The 21,310-nt window shown below is 42.0% G+C and overlaps 1 protein-coding gene across 7 annotated transcripts in view; it reads right to left on the bottom strand.

Annotated features, from left to right (window-relative positions):
- The window catches only part of LOC141259288 (guanine nucleotide exchange factor DBS-like), a 354,703-nt gene extending 333,644 nt beyond the window's left edge, over positions 1 to 21,059 (bottom strand). For 4 of the 7 annotated variants that reach the window (XM_073674998.1, XM_073674995.1, XM_073674993.1 and 1 more), the window contains exon 1: positions 20,826 to 21,058. In XM_073674998.1, coding sequence (XP_073531099.1) covers positions 20,826 to 20,901 — 76 coding nt within the window. In that variant the 5' untranslated portion in view covers positions 20,902 to 21,058. Of the gene's footprint in view, positions 1 to 20,825 lie in introns of all 7 variants that reach the window. The other 3 variants (XM_073674992.1, XM_073674991.1, XM_073674997.1) reach the window with 1 other exon arrangement.
- Positions 21,060 to 21,310: the final 251 nt, after the last annotated feature.

Consider the following 21,310-nt stretch of genomic DNA (forward strand, 5'->3'; position numbering starts at 1 on the left):
GTTGACAGCGCCCGGACACCACCGCCGATCTTCTTCCAATACCCTGTAGACTAACATGTGACATTTTAAAGCTTATTCAAAGGACTGCACAACTTTTTACTCTGAAAAGGCACCAAAGAAAAACCAAAAGCTTTAGAAAAACAAATGGATTTTTTTGAATTTGGCCCAAAATTTTTTTGAATTTGGCACAAAATCCACCAGCGCATAAAGAAGGACAAGACACAAAAATCTTAAACCTTCCATAGATGATAAATCGGAGCCTAAATGCTGGCCTTTGCAGGTTTGAGCAATCTCTTCCCCTCCTAAGTGATCTTTATACAAAGGGCTTAATATTCTGTATAGAAGGAAGAATACATAAAGGAATGGACCTACTTACCGACATAAAATTAAAAGCAACTAACATTTAAGAATCTGAGAAAATATGTGACAGCTGATGGTGTAAATTAATTACCACACAGACTTTATGCAAAAACAATTGGGTTACACATTTGCTGAGGTTTCTATTTATGTAGCTGGAAAATCTTTGGCCACTTACAGCAAATTAAGTATTTGTATCACTCAGCTTTGCAGCTGCAAACAGCTCAAACAGTATCACACACCTTGAATCAGAAGGAAGTGCTGCTCCGCAAGAAGCTATACAAGAAAACCAAAACAACCCTTTTTTTCTGCCAGCTTTAAGAGCCATCTGACATACAACCAGTAGACTGAGGCATGATCACCAAAATATTCAATAGCTAGACATGTTTTGTTGTTAGATTGTATGACAATATGCTGCCACCTAGTGTCAACATGCATTTGTGCATTTTTATTTCCTATGATTATTTTACAATTAGAAACCAAACCATTTAATATAGATACTCAAGAGAACATTCATTAAATTCCAGAGCACTAGTAATTCCTTCCATAGGCAATCGAAGCCACCTTGCACTGCTCGATCCATCATACAACTTTCAATGGACTCTTACAGCATGTTTGTTGTTTGGCAAGGAAAATAGGACTGGACTTTGCACTATTCTCACCATCAAATCTAATGGAGATTGTAACAGAGTTTCGTTTAGTACCCAAGTGTGTACATACACTGCTCAAAAAATAAAGGGAACACAAACAACAGAATATAACTCCAAGTAAATCAAACTTCTGTGAAATCAAATTGTCCACTTAGAAAGCAACACTGATTGACAATCAATTTCACATGCTGTTGTGCAAATGGAATAGACAATAGATGGAAATTATTGGCAATTATCAAGACACCCTCAATAAAGGAGAGGTTCTGCAGGTGGGGACCACAGACCACATCTCAGTACCAATGCTTTCTGGCTGATGTTTTGGTCACTTTTGAATGTTGGTTGTGCTTTCACACTCGTGGTAGCATGAGACGGACTCTACAACCCACAGAAGTTGCTCAGGTAGTGAAGCTCATCCAGGATGGCACATCAATGCGACCTGTGGCAAGAAGGTTGGCTGTGTCTGTCAGCGTAGTGTGTAGAGGCTGGAGGCGCTACCAGGAGACAGGCCAGTACACCAGGAGACGTAGAGGGGGCTGTAGGAGGGCAACAACCCAGCAGCAGGACCACTACCTCTGCCTTTGTGCAAGGAGGAACAGGAGGAGCACTGCCAGAGCCCTGCAAAATGACCTCCAGCAGACCACAAATGTGCATGTGTCTGCACAAACGGTTAGAAACCGACTCCATGAGGGTGGTATGAGGGCAAGACGTCCACAGATGGGGGTTGTGATCACAGCCCAACACCATGCAGGACGCTTGGCATTTGCCACAGAACACCAGGATTGGCAAAGTCACCACTGGCGCCCTGTGCTCTTCACAGATGAAAGCAGGTTCACACTGAGCACATGTGACAGACGTGACAGAGTCTGGAGACGCCGTGGAGAGCGATCTGCTGCCTACAACATCCTTCAGCACGGCCGGTTTGGCAGTGGGTCAGTAATGGTGTGGGGTGGCATTTCTTTGGAGGGCCGCACAGCCCTCCATGTGCTCGCCAGAGGTAGCCTGACTGCCATTAGATACCGAGATGAGATCCTCAGACCCCTTGTGAGACCATATGCTGGTGTGGTTGGCCCTGGGTTCCTCCTAATGCAGGACAATGCCAGACCTCATGTGGCTGGAGTGTGTCAGCAGTTCCTGCAAGATGAAGGCATTGAAGCTATGGACTGGCCCACCCGTTCCCCAGACCTGAATCCGATTGAGCACATCTGGGACATCATGTCTCGCTCCATCCACCAACGTTACGTTGCACCATAGACTGTCCAGGAGTTGGCGGATGCTTTAGTCCAGGTCTGGGAGGAGATCCCACAGGACCATCCGCAATCTCATCAGGAGCATGCCCAGGCGTTGTAGGGAGGTCATGCAGGCACGTGGAGGCCACACAAAATGCTGAGCCTCATTTTGACTTGTTTTAAGGACATTACATCAAAGTAGCATCAGCCTGTATTGTGTTTTTCCACCTTAATTTTGGGGGTGACGCCAAATCCAGGCCTCCATTGGTTAATAAATTTGATTTCCATTGATGATTTTTGTGTGATTTTGTTGTCAGCACATTCAACGTTGTACAGAACAAAGTATTGAATGAGAATATTTCATTCATTCAGATCTACGAGGGTCAGTCAATAAGTAATACCTCTTATTTTTTTTCTCCTTAAATAAGGTAGTTATGTTAAATATTCGAATTTGTCACAATTCCCCAAACCTTCTTCTCCAATCCACAGCAATTGCAACTTCCTGCACCAACAGGTGGCAGGACTGTATCCGTTTGCAAAATGGCTGACCTTGATGTTCGTATTAGACAGCGTTCTGTGATTGAATTCTTGCATGCAGAAGGTGAAACGCCCATTCGAATTCATGAGAGACTGAAAAATGTGTACGGTGATGCAACAGTGGATGTCAGTCCTGTTAGACGATGGGTTCGTCGTTGTAACACAGCTGAAGTGCCATCACCGTTGGCTGACAAAATGCGGAGTGGCAGGCCAGTAACTGCAGTGACTCCAAGCAACATTCAGCGAGTCAATGACATCATTCGTGGTGACCGCCGGGTGACTGCAGATGAATTGTGTGGCATTATCTGCCTCAGTAAAGTCAGTGTGATGAAAATTATTGGACAACTGGGATACAGAAAAGTTTGTGCACGATGGGTCCCAAGAATGCTTTTTACCATGCTGGAATACATGCCCGTGTTAAACGGTGGACCAAGACTGTGGAAATGGATGGAGATTATATTGAAAAGTGACAAATTAATCGTTAATGTTGTGGTTTTCAACCTATGTAATTGCATTTGAATTTCTTGCCAATTAAAAGGAGAAAAAAAATAGGAGGCATTACTTATTGACTGACCCTCGTAGGATGTGCATTTGAGTGTTCCCTTTATTTTTTTTGAGCAGTGTAGATTCCTAGTTACACTCTCTGTATCTATGGACCAGACATAAGTAAGCCATATTCTGAAGAAGTTGACTAGACTTACTATATAAAAAAATTATATGCATATATACAGGCATGGTGTTAGCACCCTTGAAATTGTTCCAGAAAATGAAGTGTGTATTGGACCATCACAAAAAAAAAAGAGAAAAAAAGGCAAATTGGACAAAATTTCACACAAAATCCCAAAAATGGGCCAGAAAGAATTGTTGACACCCTCAGCTTAATATTTGGTTGCACGCCCTTTGGAATAAATAACTGCAATCAATCGCTTCATACAACCATCAACAAGCTTTTTACACCTCTCAACTGGAATTTTGGACCACTATTCTTTTATAAACTCCTCCAGGTCTCTCATATTTGAAGGGTGCCTTCTCCCAACAGCAATTTTAAGATCTCTACACAGGTGTTCAATGGGATTTAGATCCGGACTCATTGCTAGCAACTTTAGAACTCTACGGCGCTATGTGTCCATCCGTTTCTGGATGCTTCTTGAAGTATGTTTGGGGTCATTGACCTGCTGGAAGACCCATGACCTAGGACGCAAACCCAGCTTTTGGACACTGGTCACAACATTGTGACCCAAAATCCGTTGGTAATCTTCAGATATCATGACACCTTGCACACAGTCAAGGCACCCAGTGCCAGAGGCAGCAAAACAACCCCAAAACATCTTTGAACCTCCACCATATTTGACTGTAGGTACTGTGTTCTTTTCTTTGTAAGCCTCATTCCGTTTTCGGTAAACAGTAGAATTATGTGCTTTACCAAACAACTCTATCTTGATCTCATCTGTCCACATGACGCTTTCCTGGAAGGATTTTGGCTTAATCATGTACATTTTGGCAAACTGTAGTCTAGCATTTTTATGTGTCTGTGTCAGCAGAGACCCTCCTGGGTCTCCTGTCATAGCGTTTCATTTAATTCAAATGTCGACTGATAGTTTGCGCTGACACTGATGCACCCTGATTTGTAAACAAAAAAGGATATAGACGTTCATTTCAATATAATGTATTAATATCCTTCAAACAAAATGAGGAAACCCAAATACACTAAACTATTTCTCATTCCTCATTCTACATTAATAATTTAAATAAGGAGATCAAAGTACTCAGTAAATCTGCTATTTCAAATTTTTATTTATGTTATCACAAGACATACAAACACCCCATAAAATCATGTCAAAAACCCCTTAGACATAGAAAGCCCCAGTAAAATTGAGGCAGTGTGGTCAGAAGATATCACTGTAAGCACAAAAATTAATGCAGTTCAGAAAGTAGGGATGTAAAACTCTATCAGTAAAGTTCCAAACCTCTTAGTTTTGTGGGATATGTCCCATGTCCCTGCCATTAGATTATCACAAAACATGTGTAAATAGTGTGATAACATAAATAAAAATTTGAAATAGCAGATTTACTGAGTACTTTGATCTCCTTATTTAAATTATTAATGTAGAATGAGGAATGAGAAATAGAGTACTGATGCACCCTGAGCCTGCAGGAGAGCTCGAATTTCTTTGGAAATTTATTGGGGCTGATTAGGGATTAGCTACAGTCCCATGGATAGTAAACTTCTCGATTATGTTGCGCAATAAACATGTGTATAAGAAAACATGTGTAATTGCAATAATTTTCTAGAAGCAATACTACATTTTTCTGGGACAATTTCAGGGGTGCCAACGCTTTCACGTACACATGCTGTCTGATTTTTTTAGCATATAACACAAGGACAAATTATAGTCTATGTCCCTTGGACAGTGGGCAAATGCCATCCAAGTTGCAACAATGAGCTATCCGTTTTTCAATGACTTGTAGAAACTTGTGAAACCTCCAAGAGTTTCAATTTTTTTCTATCTCACAGACAAAAAGAGAAGACACAAGGATGCTAAAAAATGGACGCAATGACCAAAAATGGATGAAAAACTAATCCAGCATACTGATGAAACAGTTTGATTTTTGTGCATGAGAAATCAACCTACCACTGGCATTTTTCTTTTAGTGCCAGAAAAAAATTGCAGCAATTTAAAATCCCCACATTTAGATTAGTATAGACTGTGATGGTTTGTTTTCCCAGGTGATAAGTGTGCCATAGATGTCTGGGAGCCATTTATATAATTTTTCTGGATAGCATTCTTATGTATATTAATGAAGTGGAGCTTTTCCAAATTTCTAGTTTGCGATCTGTTAACTTTATTACATGTTGGTATCTCCCCCTGATACTATAACTGACTGTTATAGTATTGCTATCTCTTAATGTCACTGCCAGTGCTAATGTATAATATCACCTAGTTTTCTGTATTGCTGCTATTGATTGTCATTAGTGATGAGCGAGCATGGTCGTTACTCAAGATTTACGAGCATGCTCGGGTGTTTTCTGAGTATCTTAAGCGTGCTTGGGTGTGATGTTTGAGTCATGTGAGGGCTTGTTTTTTTTCAGGATGAGTTTAAGTTTTTATTGGTACCATTTTCGGGCAGAATAACAAAAAAACAGCTATTCAGAAAACCTCTATTTTTTTTCCTATGTCGTTGACTGTTTGGTAAAAGTGGTAAGACGTTTCATTCCACTTTTTGTTTGGTGGTATGATGAAAAAGCTAATTTTTAGCCACGTTTTTTTTTTTTATATTTTTTTCTGAAGGGATTAAATCATGTGACAGTTTTATAGATCAGGTTGTACTAGACATGATATACCAAATATGTGTGCTTTTTTTGTTTATTTTTGTTGTTACATAAATACGAGTATTTTGGTGTAATTTTTTTTTATTATTTTTTGGTCTTTATTTTGTTTGGGTTTTTCCTTTTTATATTTTTACAATTTTTTAAAGTTTTTTTTACTTTTTTGCTAAGTCTTTTTATGGGATTATGGGACTTTTATTTTTATTTACCTGATCACTGGTCTAAAGCACTGCAATGCACATGCATTAGGGCTGTCAATCTGCACAGGCCTAACAGGCCACCACTATTTGACCTCCAGCTGCCATGACTACAATTGTGACCACGTTGTGAGGTTGCCGATAGGGTGAGAAAAGGAGCCCCCTCCCTCTCTCGACCTTCTAAATGTCGCAATCACTATTTATCGTGGCATTTAGAGGGTTAAACAGTCAGGAGCAGTGCGGACCCCGGCCCTAGCTGTTATAGGAGAGGCTCAGCTATCAGTTAAACCAAGCACTTGGCCAGCAATTGTGAGCGCACAGGTCCTGTGCCCACATAATCGCCAACACATACCAGTACTTCCATTTGCAGGAACACACTGCAAACTAGGACATACCGGTGCATCCAATGTGGGGAAGATGTTAATACTGAAAAGAGTGTCTGCTCTGCCGGCACCATCTTATAAATCAGAAGCAGCTGAGTGGATTAATATGCAGTGTAGCTTTCTGGAAAAGAGTCAGTATAACTTGTATTTTAATCATTTAAATTCCTTTCTCTGCTTAGCAGTCCAGTGGGAGGTCTTAATATGTTAATTGACAGCCTTCCCTGCATACAGAGATAGCTGTATATTACTAATTTGGATCGCCCACTGTACTCCAATAAACTGCATTTGCAAAATCTCAAAAAGACAGACGCAGGGATGAAATGGAAAGATATGTCGATATTGAAGGATAACCATCATGATATGAGATGTGGCAGATAGTAAAAAAAGAGCCAGTTAGGGCAATGTATATACAAAAAAAGGTAAATTGGGAAAAACACATTTGTATTTTGTGCGTTAATATTTATATATTGTTAATGGATTTGATGTATATAATTTGCCCATATCTTTTTAGATGTTTATGGTTTGCACTGGGCGTATGCATTGTTCTCCATGCACTGGACTGTGGACAGATAATACTAATATACAGTACAGACCAAAAGTTTGGACACACCTTCTCATTTAAAGATTTTTCAGTATTTTCATGACTTTGAAAATTGTACATTCACACTGAAGGCATCAAAACTATGAATTAACACATGTGGAATTATTATATACTTAACAAAAAAGTGTGAAACAACTGAAAATATGTCTTATATTCTAGGTTCTTCAAAGTAGCCACCTTTTTGCTTTGATGACTGCTTTGCACACTCTTGGCATTCTCTTGATGAGCTTCAAGAGGTAGTCACCAGAAATGGTCTTCCAACAATCTTGAAGGAGTTCCCAGAGATGCTTAGCACTTGTTGGCCCTTTTGCCTTCACTCTGCAGTCCAGCTCACCCCAAACCATCTCGATTGGGTTCAGGTCTGGTGACTGTGGAGGCCAGGTCATCTGACGTAGCACCCCATCACTCTCCTTCTTGGTCAAATAGCCCTTACACAGCCTGGAGGTGTGTTTGGGGTCATTGTCCTGTTGAAAAATAAATTATGGTCCAACTAAACGCAAACCGGATGGAATAGCATGCCGCTGCAAGATGCTGTGGTAGCCATGCTGGGTCAGTATGCCTTCAATTTTGAATAAATCCCCAACATTGTCATCAGCAAAGCACCCCCACACCTCCTCCTCCATGCTTCACGGTGGGAACCAGGCATGTAGAGTCCATCCGTTCACCTTTTATGCGTCACACAAAGACACGGTGGTTGGAACCAAAGATCTCAAATTTGGACTCATCAGACCAAAGCACAGATTTCTACTGGTCTAATGTCCATTCCTTGTGTTCTTTAGCCCAAGCAAGTCTCTTCTGCTTGTTGCCTGTCTTTAGCAGTGGTTTCCTAGCAGCTATTTTACCTTGAAGGCCTGCTGCACAAAGTCTCCTCTTAAAAGTTGTTGTAGAGATGTGTCTGCTGCTAGAACTCTGTGTGGCATTGACCTGGTCTCTAATCTGAGCTGCTGTTAACTTGCGATTTCTGAGGGTGGTGACTCGGATAAACTTATCCTCAGAAGCAGAGGTGACTCTTGGTCTTCCTTTCCTGGGGCGGTCCTCATGTGAGCCAGTTTCTTTGTAGCGCTTGATGGTTTTTGCAACTGCACTTGGGGACACATTCAAAGTTTGCCCAATTTTTCTGACTGACTGACCTTCATTTCTTAAAGTAATGATGGCCACTCGTTTTTCTTTACTTAGCTGCTTTTTTTCTTGCCATAATACAAATTCTAACAGTCTATTCAGTAGGACTATCAGCTGTGCATCCACCTGACTTCTGCACAACACAACTGATGGTCCCAACCCCATTTATAAGGCAAGAAATCCCACTTATTAAACCTGACAGGGCACACCTGTGAAGTGAAAACCATTTCCGGTGACTACCTCTTGAAGCTCATCAAGAGAATGCCAAGAGTGTGCAAAGCAGTCATCAAAGCAAAAGGTGGCTACTTTGAAGAACCTAGAAGATAAGACATATTTTCAGTTGTTTCACACTTTTTTTTAAGTATATAATTCCACATGTGTTAATTCATAGTTTTGATGCCTTCAGTGTGAATGTACAATTTTCAAAGTCATGAAAATACAGAAAAATCTTTAAATGAGAAGGTGTGTCCAAACTTTTGGTCTGTACTGTACATATGTGGCGCCCCTGTGGGTTCAGTCGCCACAGAGGTACTGCACCTCACCCAGAGGTGTGGTGCCCCACTCTCAGGTAAGGAGGGAGTACTGCCTGGGACCCACCCACCTGCATCCAACACTACACCATTCCAGACCAGCAGGCGGGGCAAGATGCACGTGTACAATGCTGAGCCATGTCCCTGGTTGGAAGGGGGGGAACCAAGAGAGGGGGAACCATGTAGTGGGTGTTGGTGGAGGAACTAGATCATGGGAGCACCATCAGGAAGGAGTATAAAAAGAAGGTAGAAGGTTGTAGAACAAGCCAGTCTCCTGCTCCAGTGCTGAGAGCAGGAGTGCAGTGTGAGGAGAGAAAGCTAGGAGCAGGAGCTCAGGAGGAGTTCTGCTCAGGAGAAGTGGAGAAAGGAGCAGGGCCTAGTCTGAGAGGCCCAGGAAAGAGTGAGAGAGGACGGGAGCAGAGGGGATCCCATGGGCACGGCGAGTGCAGAAAGCCACCTGTGCACCCGAATCTACACGGACGTGGAGGGATCAGGCTGCAGAGGGGACCGGCTCCTAAGCTAGTGGAGAACAATCAGGCTCAGTTAGACAACCGGAGGCTACTGTACTTTCAAGGTGTAGCTGCCCACTACCACAATTATATCGCCGAAAAGGTGGCCGCATAGGGTCCAGGGGACTGCAGGTCGCCCGACAAGATCCGAGGCTACCGGCTTGGGACACTGATTGTGAGGCGCAGGGCAGGAGGGTGAGAGCCAGCGCAGGAAGACGACCGAGGAAGGAACATAGAACGGGGACCCGTTTAAGTACTCCTGAAATACTTGAGAGCTACTGAACCCCTTCCTTGGTGAACGCAGGACGACGTGGGTGGTTATAATCTGGCAGTTGTAACCAGGAGCAGCGTGATAACTGTGAGTAAAACCTTGAAGACTGCACCCCACTGTGTCCTAGAATTATTGCTGCGCCATCACCAGCCCTGCATTACACAGCACCAGCAACATCTACCTCATAAATCCCCTACATTCTGCCCTGGGGCTAAGCTCTGCCTGTGGAGAGCTGAACCAACTCTGCTGCGTCACCATCAGCTCCAGAGGATCTCCACTGCAGCGGCGGCCTCATATAGCCGCATACCACAGGTGGCATCACAAACATTATTTATAAAAACTTTATTCCCCTTTTACTTTTCCCTCTTTTATTGACCGCCCTGGGTCACGGACAGGGTCACTGCCACCGTCACATCCCCCAGCATTGACCGGCCTGGCTACCGAGTACCCCAAGGCCCAGGGGGCACGTCACATATATATACTGTTGTTTTACTCCTAGTGTTGCACTGTTGTGTTGTGTCTATTTTGTGGTTTGGTTTCCTTACAAGCTGATTAGAAAGAGCAGAGAGTTATTTGCATCGGCTGCTTCACAGTGCACAGAGAATCACTATGAAGGAATTATTTTACCTCTCACGGGCTGAGATTAATTAAATTGAGGGAACCTTGCCCTAGGCGCACATCCCTGTCTCGGGGGACAAATGCAGAATCTTCAAGGTAACTGAATGAAGTACAAAATGTCTACTACTAACTATCTTTTGATTTATGTTTTTTCCTGTAAACAGGAGCCAAAAGGAGAAACTTTGAATAAAAGACAATCTCATTATGTCTTCAAATTTAGTAATTCTCATTAAAGACTTCACATTAAAAGGTGGCAGTAACATTGAGTAGTATAGAGTTGCTCCAGGAGCTCAGAACTTAGACAAGGTGCATGACCTGCCAATAGTTCATAGATGTTAGTGGAATCTATATTTGACTAGGTAGGAACATGGGCGAAAAAGAATTTGGATAAATTAGTTTATTACAGGATTGCTGCCAACGGTGTCTCAATGTGGCACCCACAAAATTCTATTGGCTCTACTAAAATCCTTACCGTTTTACAGTCCTATAAATCTCAACAGCAATACCACACTTGGCTACGAAAGTCTACAAACCGGACTGCAAAAGGGATGGGGATAAGCACAACTACTGTCAAAAGTGCGCCCCATTAGGAGAGTTCCTTGCTATCCTGGTGGGAGACTTAAATGGAAATTTCCATAATTTCAATTGGAAATTATGGAAATTTTGAATTGTAAATCTTGGCAACCATGCAATATTACCAGTGGATGCATACAAATCCTGAGACATGTATACATCTCCACTGTAGTTCTGTATAATGTATTATATTCATTATAAGCAGAGATGAGTGAACCCAAACTTAAAAGTTTCAAATAAAAGAAGGACTGTAAAGACACAAACCGCAAAATAGGGTCTTCTATGGGTAACAATGTTCAGAGAATTGCATAATGGCGCTCACCAGGTCAGGTTGTGTGTACACAACCACTGATAACATTTAGGCTGCTGCAGACCCACGAGGGGATGAAAGTGCAGGTAATGGAGAAACAAATGTGTTAATTCTGCGATGCGTGTAGGAAGGATGAGGGATGTCAATCCGAGTATAAGTGGTTTATTAGTCAACGCGTTTCGAAGTATACATAAATTGTGGTTGTTCTGAAGAAGAAGGAGCTCCTTCAATAATCCTTCATTATTTCGGATATCTACGCCTGGATTTTGGTTATATCTACTTGAAAAGTCTCCTGCAAGCTCTCTACTGTAGTCGTGTGGCCTAAGACCCTGTTGCGTGCATCAAAATCTGCATTATGACCCGCCAGAAGAGCAGAGCGGGACGTGAGGCTGGGCTCTCCAAGATGAAGCCGTCTGGAAAAGACAGAGCGATAGACGTTGCTACACGCCTCGAGCGCTTTGCCAGAGTGGCTTGTAAGGGATCGGAGGAATAGCCAGGGGACCAGGGAGCACATGTTGGAGAGGATTTTCTATGATGGCATCTTTCTCCTCCAGCACTATCCATCCTGCTTCTCCTAAAAATCTGCCCTGTGAAGAGCAGATGTGCAGCTGGACACTGATCTGAGAGATGTGGAGGGTGAGTCTTTACATGTAGAACCAGCTATACGTGATGTATTAATTCCACTCTGGCCTCCATGAATATACATATGGGCAGTCTCAAAGAGGACATGTCCCTGATACAACGAGACTTAAAAAAACCGAATGAGAGAATGAAAGAGGCTGAAAGCAAAGTGAGTACACTTGAAAACCAGATTCCTATCATCCAGAAATATCCCAAAAGAATGTGTAGAATACTAATATGTTCTTAAAGAAGACGAATGATCTGGAAAACAGACTCAGAAGGAATAATATACGACTGGGTGGTGTTCCTGAAAAAGTGGAGGGAACAGATGCGGTGGCCTTTTTTGAAAATCGGCTCACACAGTGCTTTGGAAAGGACACTCTTTCACCTCTGTTTGCAATAGAGAAGATCCACAGGGTTCTATTGTGCCCACTACCACCTAGGGCACCATCACGGTCTGTGCTGATTAAGCTGCTCCATTTTAAGGATTGGGACACTATCTTACGCAAAGCCAGAGATCACCCTAATCTGATTATTGAGGAAAGGAAAATAACCTTTTTTCCAGGATTTCTCTGCGATGGTTCAGAAAAAGAAAGCACACTTTATGGATATAAAAAAAAGCTTGCATGCTTTAGACGTCTCCTATTCAATGCTGTATCCTGCTCGGCTGTGAGTAACAACTTTTGGTAAAGTCCATATATTCAGATCCTCCAAAGAAGCTCTTCAGTGGATATAGTCCAATGAAGGGCCGTTACGACATAACGGGCGGTGATCCATGATTAGTGTTGAGCATTCCGATACTGAAATATCGGGTATCGCTTATATTCGCGGTATCGGAGTTCCGATACTGAGTTCCGATACTTTTAGAATATCGAATACCGGAATCGAAAGTTCCCATAATGCCTGCGCTCTGCAGTGTCTCTGAAGGATGACAAGCTGGATGGCAGCGCTCAGCTTACTGTACTTGTCATTTAGTGTTAAAGGATTTATAAAAAAAATAATAGTGTTTTCATGCACCGTCTCTTTAAAAAAGCCGGCCGGCAATTCAGCAGCGGCATACACCGGTACCCGACAATTTAGAATAGAAAGAATAGAGCATCACACTTAGATTAGATAGATAGAAACATGTCAGTCACATATATAAGAAGTACAGTGATAGTGTTGATTACTGTACTTGTCATTTAGTGTTAAAATAAAGGATATATTAAAAAAAAAATTGGCGTGGGGTTCCCCGTAATTTTAGTCTCTAGCGGAGGTTAAGCAGACGGCTGGGGCAGATGTTTGAAGCCTGGGAAGGGGATAATACCCACGGAGCTTCCCAGGCTACTAATATCAGCCCCCAGCTGAATACCTAGCCTTTACTAGCTATTAAAATGGGGGACCCCCAAAAAAATGACGTGGGGTACCCTCTATTTTAATAGCTAGCAAAGGCTAGGCAGACAGCTGGGGGCTGATATTAAGAGCCCAGGAAGGGTGCCATGAATATTGGCACCCTTACAGGCTAGAAATACCAGCCGTCAGCCGCCCCAGAAATGGCGCATCCATAGGATGCGCCAATTCTGGCACTTAGCCTCGCTCTTCCCACTGCACTGTAGCGGTGGCAGTGGGGTAATAGAGTTTGGGTTGATGTCAGCTTATAATGCCAGCTGACATCAAGCCCAGGTTAGTAATGGAGAGGCGTCTATAAGACTCCCCCATTACTAACCCCATAGTCAAAGTTAAAAAAAAACCACAAGCACCCAGAATAAAGTCCTTTAATTGAAATAAACACACAATTTTTTAATGTTCTAAATTAAACCATACTTACCATCACACCCATTCCAGCTGAAGCCAATGTCTTCTGCAATAAAAGTAAAATAATAAACCAACATCATCCTTACCTTTCCATGGTTCCCACGACAGCTTCAGCTCTGCTACATTTACATGACAGGCTGGATCGCAACAGAACGCTGCCATCCAGCTTGCCATGCCGCACACACTGAGAAGCGCAGGCATGCATGCGCTCCTCAGTGTCTGGCTGTGACGGCATAAAGATGAGCCGAGGTCATGTCCAATGAACTCAGCTCACCTCATGCACGTCACTGACAGCGTGGGAGAATTCTCCTGCTGAAGCGCTGAGCGCAGGAGAATTTTCCCACGCTGTCAGTGACGTGCATGAGGTGAGCTGAGATCATTGGACATGACCTCGGCTCATCTTTATGCCGTCACAGCGAGACACTGAGGAGCACAAGCATGCCTGCGCTTTTCAGTCTCTGTGGCATGGCAAGCTGGATGGCAGCTTTCAGTTGCGATCCAGCCTGTCATGTGAATGTAGCAGAGCTGGAGCCGTCGTGGGAACCATGGAAAGGTAAGGTTAAGGTTGCTTTATTATTTTACCTTTATTGCAGGAGATCGTTGGCTTCAGCTGGAATGGGCGTGATGGTAAGTATGGTTTAATTTAGAACAATAAAGAATTGTGTCTTCATTTCAATTAAAGGACTTTATTCTGGGTGTTTGTGGGTTTTTTTTAACTTTGACTATGGGGTTAGTAATGGGGGTGTCTTATAGACGCCCCTCCATTACTAACCTGGGCTTGATGTCAGCTGGCATTATAAGCTGACATCAACCCCAACTCTATTACCCCACTGCCACCACTACAGGGCAGTGGGAAGAGCGAGGCTAAGTGCCAGAATTGGCGCATCCTATGGATGCGCCATTTCTGGGGCGGCTGATGGCTGGTGTTTCTAGCCTGGGAGGGGGGGGCAATATTCATGGCACCCTTCCTGGGCTATTAATATCAGCCCCCAGCTGTCTGCCTAGCCTTTGCTAGCTATTAAAATAGGGGGGACCCCACGTCATTTTTTTTGGGGGGGTCCCCCATTTTAATAGCTAGTAAAGGCTAGGTATTCAGCTGGGGGCTGATATTAGTAGCATGGGAAGCTCTGTGGGTATTACCCACTTCCCAGGCTTCAAACATCTGCCCCAGCCGTCTGCTTAACCTCCGCTAGAGACTAAAATTACGGGGAACCCCACGCCAATTTTTTTTTAATAAATCCTTTATTTTAACACTAAATGACAAGTACAGTAATCAACACTATCACTGTACTTCTTATATATGTGACTGACATGTTTCTATCTATCTAATCTATGTGTGATTCTCTATTCTTTCTATTCTAAATTGTCGGGTACCGCTGCTGAATTGCCGGCCGGCTTTTTTAAAGAGACGGTGCATGAAAACACTGTTATTTTTTTAAATAAATCCTTTACACTAAATGACAAGTACAGTAACCAACACTGTCACTGTACTTATTATATATGTGACTGACATATTTCTATCTATCTAATCTATGTGTGATGTTCTATTCTTTCTGTTCTAAATTGTCGGGTACCGGTGTATGCCGCAGCTGAATTGCCGGCTTTTCATGTAATACATTCTACATTATTCTTAGTTGTTTTTCTTCATGTAGAATTAACCTACAAGGAAAGAAAGGGTTTATTTTTATTCCGTTATTTGTGTCCCATTGACTTGCATTGGTTTCCGATATCGGAATCGGCGATATCCGATATTTTTTGGGTATCGGTCCAATCCAATCCGATCCGATATTTCCCGATATCGGAAGGTATCGCTCAACACTATCCATGATATATCGCATGCTGAGTGAAGTGGTTATGGCTGAGTGCCTATGATTTTCTACTGCTGATATAAGCCATGTTAACATGTTTCATTCTAAAAGTACCTGCGGAATGGTTATGATTTAGAATGCTATCCATTTATATCAATATGCTTACGATGTACAGTCATGGCCAAAAGTGTTGACACCCTTGAAATTGTTCCAGAAAATGAAGTATTTCTCACAGAAAATTATTGCAATTACACATATTTTGTTATATACATGTTTATTTCCTGTGTGTGTATTGGAACAACACAAAAAAAGAGAAAAAAAAGCAAACTTGAACATAATTTCACACAAAACCCCCAAAATGGGCAGAACAAAATTGATGACACCCTCTCCTTAATATTTGGTTGCGCACCTTTTGGAATAAATAACTGCAATCAATCGCTTCCTATGACCATCAACAAGCTTCTTACACCTCTCAACTGGAATTTTGGACCATTCTTCTTTTGCAAACTCTTCCAGGTCTCTCATATTTGAAGGGTGCCTTCTCCCAACAGCAATTTTAAGATCTCTTCACAGGTGTTCAATGGGATTTAGATCCAGACTCATTGCTGTCCACTTCAGAACTCTCCAGCGCTTTGCTTCCATCCATTTCTGGGTGCTTCTTGAAGTAGGTTTGGAGTCATTGTCCTGCTGGAAGACTCATGACCTAGGACGCAAACCCAGCTTTCCGACACTGCAGACTACATTGTGACCCAGAATCTGTTGGTAATCTTCAGATTTCATGATGCCTTGCACACAGTCAAGGCACCCAGTGCCTGTGGCAGCGAAACAGCCCCAGAACATCTTTGAAACTTCACTATATTTGACTGTAGGTACTGTGTTCTTTTCTTTGTAAGCCTCATTCCATTTTTGGTAAACAGTAGAATATTTTGCTTTATCAAAAAACTCTATCTTGGTCTCATCTGTCCACAAGACTCTTTCCTAGAAGGGTTTTGACTTACTCACGTAGATTTTGGCAAACTGCAGTCTAGCTTCTTTATGTCTCTGTCTCAGCAGTTGGATCCTCCTGGGTCTCCTTGCCATAGCATTTCATTTTTATTTTTCATTTTATTCAAATGTCGACGGATAGTTGGCGCTGACACTGATACACCCTGGGCCTGCAGGATAGCTTGAATTTCTTTGGAACTTGATTGAGCTTGCTTATCCACCATATGGACTATCCTGCGACGCAGCCTTTCATCAATTTATGTCTGCTCTCAACATCTGGGGAGATTAGTTCTTGATTATGTTGCGCACCATGGACAAAGGAATATGAAGATCTCTGGAGATTGACTTGTAACCTTGAGATTGTTGATATTTTTCAACAATTTTGGTTCTCATGTCCTCAGACAGTTCTCTTCTCCTCTTTCTGTTCTCCATGCTTGGTGTGGCACACACAGGCACACAATGCAAAGATTGCACTTTTCCCCTTTTTATCTGGTTTGAGATGTGATTTTCATATTGCTCATATCGGTTACTTGACACAGGTGAGCTTGAATGAGCATCACATGCTTGAAACAAAGTTATTTACCGACAATTTTGGATAGGTGCCAACAATTTTGTCCGGCCAGTTTTTGGGGTTTTGTGTGAAATGATGTCCAATTTGCCTTTTTTCTCTGATTTTGTGTTGTTCCCATACACACAAATAAAATAAACATGTGCATAACCAAATATGTATAATTGCAATAATTTTCTGGGAGAAATACTTCATTTTCTGAAACAATTTCAAGGGTGCAAACACTTTCATCCATAACTGTATGTCTTCCTTGTTGGCCTGTTTCTAGTAATGGCCCCTGTTCTCGCTTCCAAAGAGGAATGTCTTTTAATGCTTTTATTTTGTTCTTTGGTTAAAGGGGTTTGGGTTACTTTCATTTTGGAACACAATATATATTCAATGAGTATTTATGAGCTTATAATTATAGATAATACGGATTTATTCTGCACATTTATTTGTCTCTGATTATAATATAGCTTAAAATGTAAATATAGCAAGTAAGAAACCCTAAAGTTAAGACATATTCTTGTTATTCCTCATGTCACCACACATTGTCTAGGATAGACCTAGCGGTTGGATCTAAATCTATGGTACCTTTAATTGCTGGCGTAGAATATTTGACGAGGAGTGTTTCCGATCATTCCCCTATTAGAGTTCAGATAAATCTAGACGCAGCAACTGACCAAGTTGGGGTCCCTTGGAGACTCAACCCCTTTTGGCTTCAATTAATAGAGGAGGAGAATATTGTAAATTATCTACAGGAGTATTTGATATCAATACAAGTTTGACTTCCATAGACATATTGTGGGACGCAAATAAGGCATTTATTAGATTGTCGGGCAGGTTGGCAATGGGGAAGGGGCACACGTCAGGATTGCCCCCTGCATCCCCTTCTTTTTTGACACAGAACCCGTGGTGTGTCTTATACATACTTCCCTAGAGATAAAAGGATTTAGATGTGGCAAGGTGGAAGAACACATATCTCTCTATGCAGATGATATGCTCTTGTTTCTTGGGGATGCTCCCTCTTCAATTTAACCAGTAATGGATATTTTGGAAGAATTTGGAAAATGGTCAGGACTTCTCGTAAACTGAGACAAATCAGTTCTTATGCCCTTAGATCTGATTTCGGATTCACAGTGGATGGATTCCACTAACATTCAAGTGATAAAAGAATTCAAATACCTGGGTGTAAGAGTAAGGCCATGTGCCCACGTAGTGTTTTTGTAGCGTTTTTGTGGCTTTTTTACGGCTGCGAAAACGCTTGTAAAACCGTCTGCCATTCAAAGCAATGTGAATTCGGATGTGCTGTGCACATGATGCGCTAATTAGCGTGCCGAATTCACATTGCATTGCAAAACGCAGCATGACCATTTCTACCGCGATTACGCTGCAAATTCGCGGCCATTGAGGAACATTGAAACGCAGTAAACCCGCAGGTATATGTGGATTTGCTGCGTTTCAATTAAATTCAATGGCCGCAAATTTGCAGCGTAATCGCGGTGCGTGTGGTAAGTACCCAGGATGAAGAGGAGACTACAACTTCTCTTCATCCCGGCTACCACACGGTGAAAAAAAGAAATAAAAAAGTTAAAAATAAAAAAAACCTGTATACTCACTTCTCTGGTCTGCTCCCGGCGGCGTCCTCTCTCCTCGGCGTCCTGCGGTTTACTTGCAGGACCTGAGGTGACGTCATTTAGTCAGCTGACCATCAGCTGACTAAATGACGTCACCGCAGGTCCTGCAAGTACACCGCAGGACGCCGAGGAGAGAGGATCGCCGCCGGGAGGAGACTGGAGAGGTGAGTATACAGGTTTTTTTTATTTTTAACTTTTTAATTCTTTTTTTTTTTACTATAGATGCAGCATTTAAAGCATCTAGGTTGGTCACACAATATAAATCCATGCCGGTTGCATGGATTTATATTGTGTGACCAACTTGTCAAGCACTTTTCCAAGTGATGCTCAAAATCGCTTGGAAAAGTGCTTGAAAAAACGCATGCGAAAACGCTGAAAAAACGCTTCTCTCTGTCAGAAAAAACGCATGTAAATCTGCAGGCGTGTTTTTCTGCCAGAGAGAGGCAAAAATGCTCTGCATCAAATCTGCTACGTGGGCACATAGCCTAACAGCTAGGCCTCTGGACTATATAACACTTAATGTAACTCCACTTCTAGACAGGTATATAGATAAGATAAATGCGTGGTGTCATCTGCCCATCTCAATTGTGGGAAGGGGCAACCTGGTAAAAATGGTATTAATGCCCCAATTGTTATATACATTGCACAATTCCCCGGTCTGGATAACAACATATTATTTCCAAAAACCTCCCAGGTTATTTAGATTATTACTGTGGAGAAAGCAACAAAGTTGGAGCAGCTTCAAAGGGGCAAAGCTATTCAAAATGCTTGGATTTATTGCTGTTCAAATAAAGTGTGGGACAGAGGGAAAAACTTGCCGAATAGCAATGGTTGCACAGCAGTCATGCCACTCTGGCACAATCCCATATTTCCGGAGTTCATGAAGCTGGAGGGTTGCTCCAAGTGGAAAGAGAGCAGTACTCATACTCTGACTCAAATCCAATCCGGGAATATTTTGAAGAATTTTGAGCAGTTGCAAAGTGAGTTCAACATACCTCATCGCCAGTTCTATAGGTTTCTGCAACTCAGACATGCCTACACATCTCAGCTAAAATACCTGGTCATATGGCAAAACCCTATGGTTTTATAGGTGTCAGGGAAGGAACAAGAGGCCTTACTTCTAACCTATATAAACGTCTGCTAACTGCATACCTAAATAAGTTCCCTCTTACTATCAAAACTCAATGGGAAATCGATGTGGGTGTGATATCGGAGGATCAGCGGAGCTCCATATTAGGCTTAACACCTCTTCTTTCCCTTTCCGAAGCTCAAAGGTTGTCGCAATTATATTTGATTCAAAGAAAATACAAAATTTCTACATCGGATTGGCGTGAGGCAAAATTCTAACTGCCCAAGATAGGCTTTACCTAATGCCCACCTCATGCGTATGATGTGGGAATGCAATAATATTGGATTGTTCTGGAAAGATGTTCTAGATACACTTAATAGAATTTATGGTATAGTAATGAACCCAGGGCAGAAAATATGTATATTCTGAGGAGAATCCGGTGGCAATTGGTATGGCCAGAATACTGTATATTGCAAGAAAAACTATTGCTTCTCACTGGATACAACCTACTCCACCATGATGGTATACTAGGGGTGTTGATCCAAGGTCCCAAAATATTATAAATTTTTTTAAATACATTTCTTTTTTTATACGTTTAGAAAAAAGAATTTATAAAAAAAGAAATGTATTTAAAAAAATTAATAATATTTGGGGACCTTGGATCAACACCCCTAGTTTACCATCAAGAATCCTACTGTTGGAAAATATTTTCGCCTCTCTACTCTAAACTAACTTTCTCTTTCTAGGCTTGTGATGAACAGTGTAAATGGACACTTGCTGAACGGGAAATAACTTTTGTTCACATATTGAATCAGAGGAATTACTCTTGGTCTTATTTTCACATATGGAAATGGCAAAATATGGTATATAGAAGATACTCTTTAATCTTCTTATACAAAAACAGTTCCAGGACTTGTGTTTCAGAAGGGAGGGGAAGGGGTGATCATCTTTTCTGTTTTTGTATGTGATTTATTCGGGGAGATGTTCCCTGTGGTTGGATTTTTTTTAAAAATGTTTAATAAAAAGAATCTTATTTAAAAAAAAAAATGACACTCTGACCAAACACTGATGAGCCACGGATCCAAAATACTGATGAAGATTCACAGACATCTGAATGAGGCCTTACACAGATTTGACAGAACAATGAAGATCTTACCTGGCAAGGTAGCAAACTGTCTGTGCAGTTGTTCCATAATATCGACAGCGAGCAGCGGCCTGATCTCTTGCTGCATAATTTCATCTGTAGAAAATGAAAAATCCTGATTAAGTCAGATCACTGACAAAACATGCGATACGGAAAAGAAAGCAACAGCTCAGATGTTTCCATGTGATTTCTAGCTGTAAACAACCTTCTTCCTGAAAAATCTGTGCTGACTGTCTCAGCTTTCAATTCCCTCTGTAGTTACAGTATTTAGCGCGAAAAAGCCATAACCCCATACAGACGTAGTGCAGTCATTATTCATGCATAGCTGACAATTATGTCCATTCCTTGTTCCACTCTGAGAATTGAGGCTTGCTAACCTCAGCCTGTGACCAGCCTTTGCCCCTGAGCACTCTATGAAAACCAGGCTTGGCTTGGCGCTGAATGGCTTTGCTGTGTGGTAGACAGCCGCCACGACCGAGCTCCTTCATCAGGCTGCA

The sequence above is a fragment of the Phyllobates terribilis genome, unplaced genomic scaffold (assembly GCF_046119375.1).
Source record: "Phyllobates terribilis strain yellow unplaced genomic scaffold, ASM4611937v1 Scaffold_3__8_contigs__length_932513732, whole genome shotgun sequence".
In the NCBI taxonomy this organism is placed as follows: domain Eukaryota; kingdom Metazoa; phylum Chordata; class Amphibia; order Anura; family Dendrobatidae; genus Phyllobates; species Phyllobates terribilis.